General features: G+C 36.1%; 1 protein-coding gene across 1 annotated transcript in view; it reads right to left on the bottom strand.

Moving 5' to 3' along the window:
- Window positions 1–774: 774 nt before the first annotated feature.
- LOC131034950 (polycomb group protein EMF2B) overlaps window positions 775–17,901 on the bottom strand; it is a 43,056-nt gene continuing 25,929 nt past the window's right edge. Inside the window, exons 14-20 of the mRNA XM_057966563.2 lie at window positions 4,240–4,295; window positions 3,549–4,151; window positions 3,286–3,334; window positions 2,690–2,773; window positions 2,054–2,133; window positions 1,787–1,876; window positions 775–1,671 (exon numbers count right to left, since the gene is read on the bottom strand). Coding sequence (XP_057822546.1) covers window positions 1,566–1,671; window positions 1,787–1,876; window positions 2,054–2,133; window positions 2,690–2,773; window positions 3,286–3,334; window positions 3,549–4,151; window positions 4,240–4,295 — 1,068 coding nt within the window. The 3' untranslated portion in view covers window positions 775–1,565. The remainder of the gene's footprint in view (window positions 1,672–1,786; window positions 1,877–2,053; window positions 2,134–2,689; window positions 2,774–3,285; window positions 3,335–3,548; window positions 4,152–4,239; window positions 4,296–17,901) is intronic.

The following is a 17,901-nucleotide window of genomic DNA, read 5'->3' on the forward strand; positions in this document are numbered from 1 at the left end:
AATATATTGCTATAAGAATGTTTAAAACCTATGCTCTCTAACTATTTTCATCCTGATGATGGGTCATGGAGTGTGATCCGAAACGTTGATGCAAAAATTTACAGTCTAATCCGAAAGCAACTGATTATTATTTCATGGATTGTGGAAATTTAACCTAAGATGTTGCCTTTAAAATCTAAGGTCATTTTAAATAATGCTGCTAAACACAAGTATTGGAAATATATTGCTATAAAAATGTTTAAAACCTAAGATGTTGCCTTTAAAATCTAAGGTCATTTTAAATACTGCTGCTAAGCACAAGTATATGCAACCACATGATGATTTAACAGTAACAAGGTGGACCATCCTCCTAGTGAGAAGGTAATCTGTAGATTTGTTGCAGCAGCCAATGGAAAAGGATCTTTGTGAGAGGTAAGCTTAGTTAATTTCCCCTGTGATGTGGGTTGGTCCATAAGCATTGAGTGGGATTTGCCTTGCAGAGTAATCTCGTATTTATGTATTTCAGGAAACACGACCAATATGTTTCAAGGTTTGCATCAAAGTGAAAGGTTCGTACCATGATGAACTTGTTTTATTCGATAAACATCAGTAAATGCAGGCATGCACATTTAACAATGCACAGTAGAAATTTAAAAAAGGCAGTATGTCATTTTTCTAGATCTTGAAAGGTTTGTTTTTTTTTTTTAGGGCTGATCAATTTTAGCCAACAAAATAATGAATGAACATTCTCAACATGCAAAATTGAACTTGATAAACTATTACCATCCCTCAAGAAACAAGAAAAACCCCTCAACATTCTCTACAATTAACAGCAGCCAGTCAGGCTCTTCAATTCACAACCTTCTCATATGAAAGATTTGACACTGACGAGCCTTGTTAAGTGATAGCTGTACAATCTGAATAAGAAAACTTACTGAGATTGGTGAACTTCAATCACAATTAAAGGCTTCATACAATTTCCAGGATACCAAAGATTTCATAAGGGGCAGCCCACGTACCGCACATTAATTAGTGCAATCAGTCTAGCTATGTATCTTAACATTCGTCATGACTACTTGCAGCCACCCTTCTGTGGTTAGTATCATTAATTATTTCACAAAAATCATTATTTTGTTTCATGTCAAACAACACTATCAGAAAATTCCTCCCTCCTAAAAATGATTGCAATTTTCAATGTCTTTCAGTTTAAGAACCTTGAGTAGTCCGGCAATAAATAATTTCAAGACAGCTGATAACATCTCTCTACTAGGAATGCCGATTTTACCAGAAGTGCTTTAAATTATAGCCACTTACAATTTCTGTGCAATTTTGAGATATAAAAAGAACACATGAATTGAATTTTGGATGAGTGACAAAAGAATGTTACATCAATGAATAGCTGAATGACACTAGTAGAACTTATGCCAGAGTTCTACAGCAAATCATTCAAAATCAGAAAGAATGAGTTACCACCTGTATGTCAACTAATGGATGTGATTCAGCAGCTGCTTGAGTAACGCATTGAGGCCAGATACTCTCTTTCCAAAATAAGACTTTGAAATATCGTACAACTGAATGCAAGAAACCTATTGATTCTTACCGAAGTCATCAATAATATTGTTACAGCGGTTCATGATGCTTGCATCAAGAAGATTGTGGTTCCAAAGTTTGACCATAAACAACCTCCAGCACCTGTCCAAACATTGATTAGAAATAATATGACTAAAATAAATATTAAGTATCACTTTATACAAGAATTAAACCAAATCGTTCATACAAAATAAGTTACAAGGATTAACACAATTACCAGCGGAGAGGTGGAAATCGAGCAAGATCCTGGCCATGATGTTTAGAAAATGCCTCGCATGCCCAAGGTACATGGCCATCTGCCAACACACTGCAATGTAGCAATACATGCTTCAAAGTGAGTTCAAACAGCCTTAACATTAAATTCCCAATAAATCACTAAACTTTTCATTCAAAAAGCAACAGGCAATTTTGCAAAGGGAATGCTGGTTTGAGCTTCTATATAAGTACAAGATCAATGTATTAGAAGGTTGTCATTCAACCTTACCGTTGCTTCCTAACAAAAGAATTCCAAAGATGCATGAGCTGCTTCTCATACTTCGTCACATCTACAAAATCGTCGAGCATCTACAGCCATAAATCAGACGTTAAATAGATCTCTGTTTCAAGTATGTGATAAGATGATAACTTCTAATTTCCGTAAGGGGAAAATGATCTGCAGGATCGTTCAAGTTCAAGTTTACTATGGAACTTGGTAAAGACAAATTTGCACAAATATTAAATTAGAAAGATAACAGACTTCTAAAATGGGGATCTCATGCACTAGAACAATGTCTTGGTTGGTGGTAAACTAGAAACAAACTTTTACTTTTTACCAAAATGTATATACATGTTTGGAAGATTGCTTGTAGTGAGATTTCAATTATTCAGGCTTGTTTTATTTGTCTTGATTAAGATTTCATCTACAAGCTTGACTGCCACCATTCATTAGCTTCTATCAACTGTACCTCTAAGAATATGTACATTCATTTTCACCTTAGAATAAACATATATTTAATTGTGGAGATTCCTACAACTGTTAATAATCCGCTTGCCTGACCTCTATACATCTTCAGCAGACCCTTATGTTATATAGTGCAAAACAATCGGAATCCAATGAAGGAAGTACGTCAGTATATATTACCCTTCGATCTTCGAAGTCTGCAATGTCATCATCAACTTCATCTTCACTATCTCTGTCTGAAAACACTTGCTCCAAGGCCATTGGCTTCATAAACCAATTAAAAATGTCAGACCATGTTAAACATCTTTATTCAAAATCTCTACATACTCCAAGATACAAGCACAATGGCAACACAAATATGCCCTACAAACTATGCATAAAATTACAGAAAAACATTTCTTTCCCACATCTATCTGCTTGTACGACCTCTTATTTATATAATTAATGTTGGCAGAAGAAAGAATATGAAGATGAAATAACCTGCGTTCATTATTGCAGCTAAAAATATTTAGGCAAACGGGCCAACTAATCCTTAACATCATTTAGAAGGTTCAATGAAATAAACAAAATAATAAATATAAAATAAAGGAGAACTTAAAATCAGTCTAACAAGTTCATTTTGTCCTGTTTCATCATTACCAACCTGAACCAGACAATTAAAATAAAAAAGAAAAAAGAAAAATATAATATCATGTTACAAATAAACAAAGTGGGTAAATGGTACTCCCCATGCACAACACAAGCACTAAAAAAGATGAAGAAATCAATAATCTTACCTGTGCTCTATGTGAATGGAAAAACTGTCGTTTTTTAAGAAGTATACGACTGCAGAAAGCAACAAGAATGATCAGAGCATAGAAGTTATGAAAACTTTCAAAGAGTCAATTGTACAAACATCTAATTCATTTCACAAAAATGTCCATTTAATTTTTCCTGGAAGAAATCCTTTACAAAACTCAAACAATCTCCTTGATAAGAGAAACAAGAAGCTGACTTTCAAAAGAGAATCATAAAGATATATCCTAGCAAGTTTACATACCAGCGTGGTTCCCCTCCCTCAACAGACAGTTTCCTTGTCTTTCCAAACCGCAGTGTGGAAGGGGGTATTAGGTTGCTTGCATCAGTTTGTGGTCCATATTCACCACTATCTGCCACAGAAACTTGTATCCCAGCTAACATAGACTCTCCAGCACAAGCTTGCTCCATACAGGCATTTTCTATTTCATGCCTTTGAGAAGGTAAAGCAATTTCTCCATTTCCAATAATTCCATGTTTCTCTGTGTCTTCTTTAGATTCTACTCTCAATGCATCATTAATCTGGGGCCTATCCTCCCTTGCAGGTGATGAAGGTGCTAAATGGCTACCTGGCTCCAGCTCAGTAGAATTTTGTATTTCGGATAATGTACGACCAGGTAACTGATTATACACAGCCCGTGCTGATGATGGTTCTTTCGATGAGATGGTACCATTTATGAAAGGTCCAACAGAGGCTTCATGTGAATTAGCTGGAGCGGTCTTTATCAAAGCATTTTGGGATTGGCCAAAGCTCCCTGTTCCTAGGGAATCTTGTTTAACTTGGAGATGAGAGTATGCTGAATCACGAACTGCTGTCCGACGTCTCTTGACTGAGCAAGACTTGGAGCTGAAAATATACAGAAAAAATAAGATACCAAAAACAACCAAATTGCAATAATAATGCCCATCCTCAGATTGATTTAACTCTAGAATACCAGTAAGAGAAAGCTTTGAATGGAGCCACATTGCCATCCTCATCCGCAATGTTTCCCTGGAGTCAGGCAGACCAAGAATGATTAGAAGAATTGTTTTTAAGTCCTCACTTTCACTAACTCTCAAACAATTCAAACAAGGATTTCATATCAGAACATTTCACCATTACAGTGCATTACATTCCCTTCCCAAGTCACTCTATAAACTGAAAGACCAGAAAATGTAACATTAATTTTCCTCCAAAACAGTTCTGATGGTAAAAGCTAATAACCGTGTGCAGAAACTTTTAATGTACTTCTGACAGCTATTTAAAAATTAAAGCCACATACTTTCAATTCTGGAACAAAACAACAATTTAGATAAGAAGCATTCAGACAGTTCTTAATCAATAAAATGGACTCCCAAAGTAGAATACCACAACCAGTTTGAACTGTCAACTAAGAACATGCCCAATACAGATATGGGTAAAACAGAAGGTCTAGAGCCTTTCTAAATCCAGTTCACATTACTAGAAAATAATAAGTTGGATTTTGCAAAGATATTGAATCAGCCCTCAAATGATCTAAACCATAAAACTTTAGAAGATTCATTTCTGAAACATACCAGCAGTCATTGAATAAAAAAGGTCAGTTGTACTATGTACTTATTCACATTGAGAATTCACACTATGAATGACGTAGACAGTACTTAAAGTACTCATTTTAACTTGGGTGTCTTGTGTTTTCACCCTTTTCCTTTAATTACACAGGTCCTATGAGAAGTGTCATTCCTAATATTGTATCAGATATTCAGACACAAGATTTAAGGTGGAGCCAGCGTTCTGTATCAATTCCTAGTATAGCATTTGTACTGTGTTACTCCAAGGGTCAGCGCATCAGCCATTTCCATTGTTTGAGGTGTTCAGCGTTGCTTTGACCAATAGTTTTTTTTCACCATAATTCCTCAGGTAGGAGTTTCTAGCTGACATTGAAAACATTTCTAGTTCATATGTTCCAGATCTGAGGTTTACTCAGCTTTATGTTCTTTGTTTTCTTCTATTTGTTTGAATATGAGTTGCAGGCCATCATTCCTTTTTAAGCCTCATAGTGGAGTGTGCCTAGTGCCTACTATAAAAATGGCACATTTAACAGAATTTAGACTGCAGTGGCGTTTCACCAAAGCAGTGCACTGTCTGCAGCACGCTGATCAGTTTAGTGCAGCAGAGAAAAATCGCAGACTAGTGCACCAAGGTTGTTTGTGAGGCCACTTCACAAGAAAATTCCCTGTATTCTCACAAAGAGAAACTGTTCTAATTCAGAAAACATCTAACTTGCAACAATTCAGGAATATCCAGCGAAACACATTTATTTATCACAGCAAACACCCAAGAATAACCGTAGTTAATGCCTTGATGTCTGGTTAAAACAATCAAGCTTCTTGGTAGTTTCTCGAGCTCTCCCAGATATATAGAAAAGTGTCTAGCACCAAAGCAGGTATGAACCAAGTTAACTTATTGACTTATTTTAGGAACACACAAATGATTTCTATGACCAGAATTTCCCAGGTAATAAGAGCTGCTTTCAGAAATTTTTCAAATGCCTGATACTGCTCTTGGATCCAATATGCCTTACGGGAATGGTATATACAATCCATATAAGCTTAAATTAACACAGTGTGTGTCTATGCATGTGTGTATGTATATGTGAACATAGAGATATAGATGTGCATATATACATATTCATCTATACATACACAAATTACTGTACAAAACTTCAGCAGTTCTGCTGTTATGGCCTGTCCTTTCTCTGCCCTTGAAGCACAATGGCCCATCCTCACAGACTTCAACAGGCAACTCGTTATTGCTGTCATCTATGGAGCCTCAATAGGCTTGATTAGGTACCTTGGGCTGATATGGATGGGCAAGGTTAAATTTAACATAACCTTAGTCAAACAGGTAAAACCTCTAGAAGTGCAAATTCGAACAATATATAAGGCAAAATGGAAAAACAATCTCCTTATGTGTATCTCCAAGAGGAATTTTGTGCACCAAATTGGAGTCTCACTGTGCTTATACCCAAAATTACTTAAGATTGTTTAAAACAAACCCAAAGCTTCATTATTTAATTACCCTTTTTTTAATTGCCCTTTTTCCTTTATATTTTAATTTCCAATTTCAATAAAATTTTCAAGGACGGATGAAAAAAAGCTATGCTCCCAACAAAGGCTAGTATTAGTCTTTGTCTATTAAGTAAAACTTTAGGAAACAGACTATGTAAGATATCATCAAAATGACAAAATATAAGCCCTAATCTCTTTGCCATCATCTCTTACTATATTACACTCCAGAGAAACAAAATAGCTCATAAATAAAGTTTACCTACATTTATTAGAAATGTAGAAATTTAAAAATTTTGTATGGCATTTGCTAACATGTGCAATCTCGTAAGCAGAGATATTTCTAATCAACATTTGCTGATCTTTCACAAGAAACTTCAAGCATCTAGCCCATTTTATCAGTTAATCCAAAACCTGCATTCTTGAAAGCTGTAAAAATTCCATTAACAGAAAAAATTGGTTTAATATGCAGCAGTGTCCTTCAAATCCATTAGATTGATTATTGTCCACATTTAAATGACAGCAGGAACAGTTTTAAATGGTTTAAATAATTTTATCGATTATCTACCTTTGAATTTTTCCTTTATAAAGGCAGAAGTCCCATGTTAATGAATCTGCATCTCCATAATTCCCATGTTTCTTTCACATTTCAGCATATTTTCTAAGAAAGCTTTTGTCCAAACTGAGCAGAAAATTTTGTTAAAACTTCTTCAACAGCTCCCAATGAGGTAATAACAATTTTAAATTTACAGAGAAAAGATTTGAAAACATACGGCAGATATGTTTCCATCATCTTTCCACATGATTTCCTTGTAAACTATAAAAGGAGATCATTCCAACAACTCCATCATTTCTGATGACTAATTTTAATTATGGATGTAATCCCACTTCTTTTATTTTTAAATAAATGAACAAGAATCACCAGAGTAGAGAAACAGGAAACAAAGCATTCGACTCCATAAAACAAAATTATAGAGCATATGCATATTTTGAGTACATTCTGCAAATCCTCTCTAAGGTATAACTTAATTTCTTCACATGCTACTCTCAACAAGGTCCTGGGAAATATTCTGGCATTCTCTCCTACCCACCCTGTAAACATCCAAAAAACTTGATGGCATTGTCTCCTATCCATCTGGGTTGACAGTCATAAATGTGCAGGAGCTACCACAATGAACGTGTTGTCTTTATTAATCAATGAGGGCATCATATACGGTTAATAATATGACAATATTAGAAATGGAACACAACATACAAGGGATGGAAGCCTCCATACTGTCACAAAACCTTCTACAATGAAATATATATGTAATCCAGCTGGAAGTCCCCATAAAAACTGTCAAGCAAGCCTCCACAAGGTGACATACATAACACCAGTGTCATTTACAATAAGAATTTATGTATTTGTATGATTGAACTTGATAATCAATCACAACTAACCATCCTCTAATTATGCATTAAACACGTAACATTAATTATGCATTAGTGACATCAAAACTAATGCTAAATCAGTTAACATTTAATATATTTACTACTGATTCTATTGGCTCCATCAACTTATTTGAGTCTCATCTTCTAAATCAATGTTTCTCTGGTGTTTGCATTATCAATTTCTCTCTTCATCCTACAGATGGTTGGTAGATTTCGTTGTGGGGATTCTCTGCCAATGACTAAGCCCATATCTGCTTCACTGGCACCCATATGTTTAGTTCCTAATCGTGGTTATTCTCAGTTTGACACCAATATAAGAAATTTGATGGAAATAGAACCCAAACCCTTCTATACTCCAAACACTGGCTAAACACAAATAAAGAAGCACAGAAAGCACACATGGATGAAACAATGCAGCTAAAATCAGTTGTATAATCTTCAGAAAAAAATATAAAGAATGATTACAAGATGAAAAATATAGAAAAGAGTATTGATGTCATGTGCCAGCCCTAATCCATCCTTATATTTTCATATTTATGTAACCAGCACTTGATTATGATTATCGATTATTGTAATCTAATGTTATATATTCATATAACTTATTGATTTTAATCATAAATATAAAATAGCCAATATACATAAGACAAGGTTAATATTTGGATCGAACAATGACAGTTCAAGGAGGACAGCGACTTGTTTTGGGAGGATGTGACTCCAAGTATAGTCACGTCTCTCCCAATAATCGTGGCCCTTACCCCATATTAAATAGTGGGGTGTTTCCTTCAAAAAGGACGGTGGAAAATTCAGGAAAAAGATAAGAATAAGACGGACCTGTAGATCTGAGTGGACTATCTTTCAGTGGCAAAAGCAATCTGCTAACATCAAGAAGGATAGCAGACATAATTACCGACCGGTATGTCATATCCAATATTGTCCATAATATTATTTATATTATAGTTATAATGGAACTTTTGTCAGTCTATTATAATACATATATATAGGTATAATTAACACAGGGTTTCACCTGAATGATCAGAATAGATATTATTAAGGAATGTTAATAATCTGCATTACTTACTCTTATTGGAAATTCATTACTCTTACTGCAGACATTACATTATCAGCATGATAGTTGTTCTAAGAGATACATTAGAAACTGTGTTTGATAGTCCATTTTGTGGGAGAAGGATGGAGGTGTAATCTAGTGGTGACAAGGGACACACAAGTGGTCATAAGGACCCATGGAGTCAAGGAACCAGTTACTCCCTCTATGCCAAACTCACAAAGATGGTGGTGTGTATAGGTAATGGGCTTGGAGGGACAGCAACATGGGCCGCCAAGTCTAGCAAGGAGGTTAGAAGCAACCATTCCTTGGACTTGGTAGAACAGACCCAAGCAACCCTTGTAGGTGTTTGCCTTTCCACTCTTTCTGTTGTTATATTAGAAAAGATTATAACTGATTAAGAATGGATATGCTTGTAGGTGTTTGCCTTTCCTTGTGGGTACAAGTTATCTTTATAAGTCTCCACTCCTCTAATACAAGGGAAGTCTCAAGCAAATTTATGAATTCTTGATCGCAGTACAACTACCTTTCTTCTTGATTTTGTTTTCCCCAATGGCATTCATTCAATGGGTCTAGGTTTTCTGTTATATGTGTGCTTAAACTTGCTTGAAATTTCTCAAACGGCTTTCATACTGGTTTTGGCACGGCTTTGTCGGTTTTTCTCTTCCCAGCTTCCTTCTATTGTTGGCACATTTATCCTGTTTGTTTCTTCATCCTTCCTTTCTCTATGGTAACTTTTGAGATGATTGCATTACTTCAGCATGTTCTTTGCCTTGGCTTACCTCTCCTCAACAATTTTTGAATCCCAATGCCACTCCACTTACTTCTCCTACTTCCATCTCTGTGTAGTACCACTTCACCCAACGTGGACAACACCAAGAATTCTATTGCTGCCTCCATGGAGAATAACGACCAGCATTCCTCAAGTTTTGTTTCTGTAACGAAATTACTTGCACAAAAGACAAAAATAATACAAATAAGATGCAAATACTTGATTATGATAAGCCACTTGAGGAGGCAAACCTACAAAAGTCTGCAATAAGAACAGATTTCACAAAATAAGGATTTATTATTACTCATTACCTCCCATATATAGGCATCATCAGGTAAATATTGGTATCCTAATCCTAATGAGAACGACTTATGTCTATAATTAGACTTAGGAACACATAAATGTCTTAATTAAGGGTTATGTGAGCCTAGATTGTTATCACAGATTCCAATACGCACTATAGTATAAGACAGCATATGATAAAAGGGAAAAAGGTGGTGATTCTAATTCAAATTACAAAGGAAGACACAAGGCGAGTTTTAATAATCACTCCCCAAGCAAGAAAATTAATACTGCTTGTGATCATGTAATTATCTCTTGTGCTGATCCATTCAGTAGCTAGATCCCTGTCCATAGCAGAAATTTGCCGTTGGGGGCTCCTTCTAGTGTCCAGAGGATTCTTCAAGATATTAACTATAACTAGCTAGATTTATTTCATGAGCTCAGACAAGATAGAGCTGCATTCCAATCCTCAACATCAATATCTGTGGCTTGCTGGATAACAACAATAATCACCTCTTCCAAATTCAGGAAGTAAAGTGATGAAGACGATTACTCAAATATCATTCAGATACCCTCCATGCCATTAACACGAATGTAGGTGATATCAAGGATGTCCAAGAAGACATTACATATTCCAGTAAACAAGCTTAGAGGCTTCAAAAGTCAAATTCATCCTGTGGTTAATTTGGACAATAAATTTAATTAAAATATGTAATCTCACGTCTTTTGATGACCATCTCTGGGCCTTCTGGCTCTAGGTTGCTTGTGTTCTTGTTCTCAAGTCCCCTTCTAATAATGACATCCATGCCTCCTTGATTTAATAAAATATTTTTATATTTATCCACAAAAAAAAAGATATTTCACACTTGCAAAATGATTGTAAAATGTGAAATAGAACCCAAGTAAACATTTAGGGGTTTCAAACTATAGAAATCTATCAATGTAAAATTAATTAAGATACAATTACCATCCAAACAACCCAGGTTCAAAGGGCCTTATTTGGATCAAACAAAGTTGAACAATGGATAAACATCACACAAAATCTCCAATTGAAGCAGGTGTATATTCAAATTTCATGTTTCAACATGACGCACGTGTACTGGGATTGGGAAAGGATGTCATGCTCTACTTCAAATAAACTTACAACAAGAATGCCCCTGGATGAAGGACAATTAATTCAAGAGGTTATTAATTAATCAGAATATAGAAATCTATCTAGCAGTGTTCAATCGATTAGGATATTGTATCACCATCCAAGCAACCCAGGTTCAAAGCTCATTATTTAAATCAAATGAAAGTTGAACTATAGATAAACATCACACAAATGTTCCAATTAAAGCAGGTTTATATTCAAATTTTATATTTCAACATGACACATGTGTACTAGAAGTGATTGAGAAAGGATATCAGACACGCTCTACTTCAAATAAACCCTTAGATGAAGGACAATTAATTGTGCATTAAAATGGGACATATTTATAAAACAAGATACAAATTTAGCACATTATTCAAATCCATAAGCCATGCCATATGAACTTTAAAAACACCATCAAACCCAATTTGCTTAAATAAAATAACAACTGGAATGCAAAAGCCAAGACAGTTATATATTTTTAAAAATTCAAATATTGAGCCAGTATAAAGTAGTGAAAGTAAAATTGTTGATTTTGGCATGATGCACTTCTATGTGTACATGTCATATGCATGGATCGGTTATGAAGTCACCAACATGTGTCATACATTATCTAATTCTGAGAAAAGGGAGGGTAGATTAAAAATACTACCCAATTGTTTGTATTACTAGGCCCACAACTAACAAGCTGACTTTATTGCGATTTTAGGGTTTACTTCAATGAGGGTCAATCTTGGCCCAAGACTATTGCGTATTACCCTTTGTCTTAGCCAAGTCCCAGCATTCTTGAGCTATAAATAGTGTCCAATGTTCAATTGGTAATCATCAATCCTTTAACACATCTTTGGCTTAAGCATATGGAAGGTTGCACCCTCAAAGTGGTGTCGCTTTCTTCTATTGTTACAAAGTAATTTTGGGCTTTAGCCCTACTATTTTGCACATCTTTAGTTCATTTCATGCATCAATGATGAATTTATTACTTTGTTTTTGTGGATGTATTCCATATCTTGCACCTATATCTAGTGTTCCATTGGGACACTTTATCCACCCTCTGCCCACCAAAACCTATTGTTTATGGGATGGGGGTATCCCTGAAATGCAGAGATGCCAAAGGGGCGTACCACTGTCATGCCCCCAATACCACTAGCAAGCAAAAGACACCTCTTGAAAATCTCCATTAGATAGGATTTGTTTATGAGATATGCCCCCTAATGGGGAGATTGAGGGAGTGTTGGGATGTCCCCTGAGCATTCATGAAATGGCCAAAATCTCTCAAAAGCATCCAAGACAGCTACACAATCCCCAATGTCAAAAAGTTGAACAAGCAATTTTTTTAAATTGCTCGAGGCATCCCCCTGACGAGGACAGTGAGGGAGTGTTGGGATGTTCCCTAAGCATTCAAGAAATGGCCAAAATGTCTCAAAGGCACCCAAGACAGCTACATATTCCCCAATGTCAAAAGATTTGAACAAGCAATTTTTTTAAATCGAGCATTTTTTGAAATTTGGGCCATTAATCCTAACTCTAAAAGTTCATGGGTCACATTCACACCCTAAGCACTCGAAAAAAAACTCTGAATATGGATCCCACATTCGTTCCAACTCACTATAAAATCATTGAGCAAGCTTGCAAGTTGCCACTGCAAGTTCCAAGAGTGAGAGCAAGGCTGCAAGAGAAACCATTAGCAAGTGTGAGAGCAACAACAAGTGGAAGAGCAAGTGCCAAGTCTTCAATGATCAACCATTAAGGTTTCAATGCATTCAATCTTCAAGCCTTCAAGAATCCTTTGGAATTTGCAAATATGATATTTTATTTTAAATGCTCATTTCTAAACCTGAAATCAAAGATCATATGACATTTCTTTTCAATTTAGATATACAATATTGAATTTAATGTTCATATATGGTTATTAAATGTTGTTTCAGATTTGTTGAACAGTTGTTTTCACTAAAAACAGCAATTAGGCAGCACTAAAAACAACACTTAGGGGCTTATGTTTTAACTTCACATTTATAATAGCAGTTTTTTAGGTCATTAAATTTATTTATTAAATTATTTTTTTCATTTTTTTTCAAATTTGCATTAATAACTAATTAATTATTAATAATATTCAAAATAGGGTTTAACTTTTTGTGTATCCTTCCCTTTTACACTTCATGCACCATGAAGAACTAAAAACAAAAATTAAATCCTTGTTTAATGAAGGTTGAAAAATAAGGATTCCTATTTTTATGTATCACCTGGTTTCATGTTTCATGCAACCTAAGTAAAAACAACACAATAAATCCTTGTGTCTTGAGCCCTTGCATTATGACAAACATATGGTTTAAAATTTAAAACTTAGATTTCACTTCTTGCGGTATCACTATGAATTCTACTTCTCATAGTATGAATGGGGAAGAAGATCAACGACAGCCTATAGTGGTTCAATCTGAGACTAACACATAAGGGTGGGAGCAAGCAAGCAAGGCAAATAATTCTATAGGGAGTGCAAATTGTAGTTGCCCTTCCATGTAATTAAAAGAATTTATCAAGAGTCCCTTGATGAGAAGTCCCCTTTAAGACAATTTGCAGCCAAACTACAAGCAAAAACTAGGGTGTCAGGGAGCACCAGGCTGTGAAGGTGTCATTTTTGTCAAACTAAATTTCAAGGCAGCATCACCAGAGTTAATGCACACCTTCACATACCAAGCAAAGGCACTAAGATATATGGCGTCTTGGCACTCAAACAAAGGGCTGAAATAAAAAAATTACGGGGTGGTGCTGAAGAAAACACAACTACACCTACTACCATGCTACTAAGTGTTTCCACTCCTAGAACAGGTGCTTTCCAGCAGCCATGGTTTCTTACGTTTCCATCTAGTTTAAGGGCAGCAGAGCCTGAGGAAAAACATAGATCAACTATTGATGCACCAAACATGGTGATAGGGTTATTCATATGCTCAATAAGGACAAGGCAAACAATGCCATTGGCAAAAAATTATATGCCAATAGCATTCCATTACATGTGGCTCACTCTCCTTATTGTAGGGAGTTGGTGATAAAGATAATGAGAGCAAGACCTTCTTATGTGCAACCAGAGAGACAAAGCTGAGGACAATCATGGATAACAATTATTCCAAAATTAATATTTTAATGAATAAAATGAAGGCTACCTAGATTGCTAGTGTATGCAACATACTTATGAATGGGTGGATGAACCAGAGAAACGGGACTCGCCTGAACTCAGCGAGTCCAAGTCCGAGTCATGCTTGGCAAGTCCTAGGGACTCGGACTCGCAATCGTCCGAGTCTGGTGAGTTTGGCTCAAACTAGCCAAACTCGCCGAGTCCTGAGACCCAGACTCGGCCAGTGTCAACCAACACTAAAGACCAAAAAAAAATTAGTTTGCAATCTTTTATTAATTCCGTTTTTTTTTTGTTAATTATCTCCTATCCCTAAAAGTGACCTTCATTTCATTCACTTGCAAAAAAAGGAGTAAAGTGAGTTGGGAAGAAAAACAAGGGTGCATAGAAGAAAAACCAGCAAGGAGGAAGCTCAAGTTTTCTTCAATTTGTCACATTGGAGCTGCATTGTGTTTGGATTTGGTGCATCAAGAGTTGGATAGGAAGACTTGGCAGCTCATTTCAAGCTTGTTGTAAGAGGTAAGATTGTTGTTTTGAAGATTAGTTTGTTTCTTGTATGCAAAAATTCCATTTTCTATTCATTTATTTTGAAAGTTTTACATTTTCTTTCAAAAAAATTTGTATGTTTGTATGTAGCATGTAGTATGTAGTTGTAGTGTTGTACTATGTAGGGTTTGTAAATTTCTTTTTGTTAAAAGTAGGGTTTGACAAACCCTACTTTAGTTTTTTTGAATGTATGTACTATGTATTAATTTTATTTTGTATTTGTAATGTTTTATTGCAGCAAACTTCACTTTATTATTTGCCTCAACTTCAAGTTTCACAAAACTATCCCAAAATGTCTACTTCAGCTTCTAGACCCCCCATTAGAAAGGACCCTGCTTGGAAATATCATGAGGATTTTCCAGGGCAAGGAAAGGGGCAAACAAAATGTATGTTTTGCAAAACAATATTCCATGGAGGTATATATAGACTGAAATACCATCTTGTTGGTGTGCGTGGACATGATGCCGAACCATGCCTAAAAGCACTCCCTGAGGCCGTACATGAATGTTATGTAATAGTTGAGGAAATTGAAAGGAAAAAGAAACAAAAGGAGGATCGAGCGGCCATTGGGAGAGAGGCAATTTTAGGAAGAACACAGTAAGGTTGTGTTGGAGGCCCTTCTTCCTTACCTTCATATCCTCCCACTCAGTTTGCTACTGCTAATGCTTCCGCTTCTACTTCTATAAGTGGCAGTGCCACCGCCACTTCTCAAGCTCCTAGCACTAGTAGTTGTAGTGGGAGTGTTAGCATTGGACCTAGGATTCGTAAATCTAGGTTGTGTTGTGACGTTTTCACACATCGCCCCATTGCAAATGGGGACCCCTGTTTTTTGCTTTTTAGGGTTTTTTAGGTCTTTTAGGGTTTTGTCAGTTGGCTTTTGCATTTTTGAGTGCTGTCGGGGAGATCAATAGGATAGCAGGTCCTGCTGGAGTGAAGTCCTGATCCTGAAGATTTGGCTAAGTCTGAAAGTCCTGATCCTGAAATTTGGCTAAGTCTGGAATGTCCTGATCCTGAAATTTGACTAAGTCTGGAAACTGAAAAACCTCAAAAAACTAGATTTTGCAACCTAACTCCTGGAGGTCTGAAACCACTCTCAAACATCCTGAAAGTATATATGGAATATAACTTAAAGTATAAGAAAATGTTATATTCCATAAAAATTATCCTGATAGAGAGTTCAAAAAGTCAAATTTCGCTCCTGTCCTTCACTGAGGATCCAAAGCGAATTTCGCTCCTGTCCCTCTCCAAGGGACCAAGGCAAAGCGCTCTTGTCCCTCACCAAGGGTCCAGGGCGAAAAGGCTTATTTGAGTCATTCCTGACCTTGTTTGGTCAAATTGAAACATCAAAGGCATGGTGAAGGACGAAATGAGCATGATAGAGCATCCAGACTTGATCAAAGACAATGAAATGATGGAGTTTTTGTCTACAAAGGTAAAAGCGCTCCTGTCCCTCACCAAGGGACCAGAGCGATTTTCTTTATATACACATTTTTAGACCTTTCTTAGACTTGAACTCTTATTCATGGCGTGTAACAAGATGATATCTTCCTTAGCAAAGACATTTCATGGTGAAAAGTGAAGCATTTTGGCCTAGAAGACAAAATTCGCTCCTGTCCCTCACTGAAGGACCGGCGCTTGAATTTCAAATTTGCACTGTTCTTGCAGGATCAAGACAATTTTATGATTTGAAGAGACCAAGGAAAACATGATTTATCCATTGAATATAATTTGGAAGGCTAACAAAGGACGGATAAGCTTGGATTTGCAAAATCGCTCCTGTCCCTCTCCAAGGGACCAGGGCGAAAAACCTAATATCCAGTCCTTCTCGCCAAGTTTGGACAAATCTAAGCCAAGGCACGAATTTGAAATGATGTTTAAAATGCCTTGAGGTTGATATGATCAAGAATTTGCGCAATGGATGCAAAAGGCGCTCCTGTCCCTCACTAAAGGACTAGGGCGAAAATGCTTTAAGGCAAGCTCCTTCCAAAGAACGAATGAATTAAACTCAAAGTTCCCAATAAAGATGCCATTTTAAACGCCAAAGGTGAGGTTTTGAATGTGAAAATAAGAAATGCAAGGTCTAAAATGCATGGGCACTCCTGTCCCTCTCCAAGGGACCAGAGCAATGTTATTGATATCCATTATTTTCCCAGGCTTGAGCACTTACTTCAAACAAATCGCATTAAATGCCAAATTCACTAAAACCTTGAAATATTTTAATTAAATTGGCATTTAATAAGGGTGCGTTGGTATTTAATAATTAATTTAAGCCTTGGAAAATCGATTTTTATTTATTATTAAGGCATTTAAAATTAATTATTATTAAATAAAAAATTAAAAGACAAGCGCTTAAGGTATCATTTTAATGTTTTGGGGCAAGTCGGCCTTCTCCTTTTTATTAATTTTTGTTTATTTTTGGTTCTATTTTACCAAGTCGGCCTATGGGAAAAGGAAGTGGTGAGCGCCTATATAAGAAGGGTATGTTGAGCGATTTTAATCCATCATCCAATCATTCATTCAAGTGCGATTTGGAGAAGCAATAAAAGGTGCGAAATCTGGTCTAAGTTGGAGCGAATTTCTACCAAGTGTGGAGACTAAGGAGGGCGAAATTCATCTTGAAGGCTATTGGAGAGGCGTATTTCTTGCTAGATTGGAGGATAAATTCCAAATATTTTGAAGGTATTTGAAGGCGAATTTCCAGATTTTTGAAGAGGAAGGTGGAGTTCTTTTCCAAGCTAAAGGAGGTGCATTTTATCCAAGGGAGAGCTTTGATCTACACTTTGCCTAGCAAAATTCATCTATTTTTACATCATTTCTTAGAGTTAATTCTCAAGAGGAGGTATGGCAAAATCATCTTGACACCCTTATTCAAGTTTGATTTTTTAGACATTTTTTGGAAAAATCTAAGTATTACATGGTTAATTAGGAAATGATAACTCAAGATTTATCATGAAGTTTCCTAATTAAAATCTTGAATCTTCCTTTTAAAGTTTAATTTTTAGATTTCAAGATATATTACTAATTTTGAAATGTTGTGTAGGTATCAAGATGGCGACTCCAAAGCCCGGAGGATCTACAAATCGGCAGGTTCTCATCAAGGACGATCAAGCAAGGACAAGGGCGACCTCCTCCAGCCTAGCATCGACAAGGACGGCCTTCTTTGGACTAACGTCATCAAGGGCGACTTCTCCAATCCAGTATTCCAAGGCGAGGTACATCA

The sequence above is a fragment of the Cryptomeria japonica genome, chromosome 8 (assembly GCF_030272615.1).
Source record: "Cryptomeria japonica chromosome 8, Sugi_1.0, whole genome shotgun sequence".
NCBI lineage: Eukaryota > Viridiplantae > Streptophyta > Pinopsida > Cupressales > Cupressaceae > Cryptomeria > Cryptomeria japonica.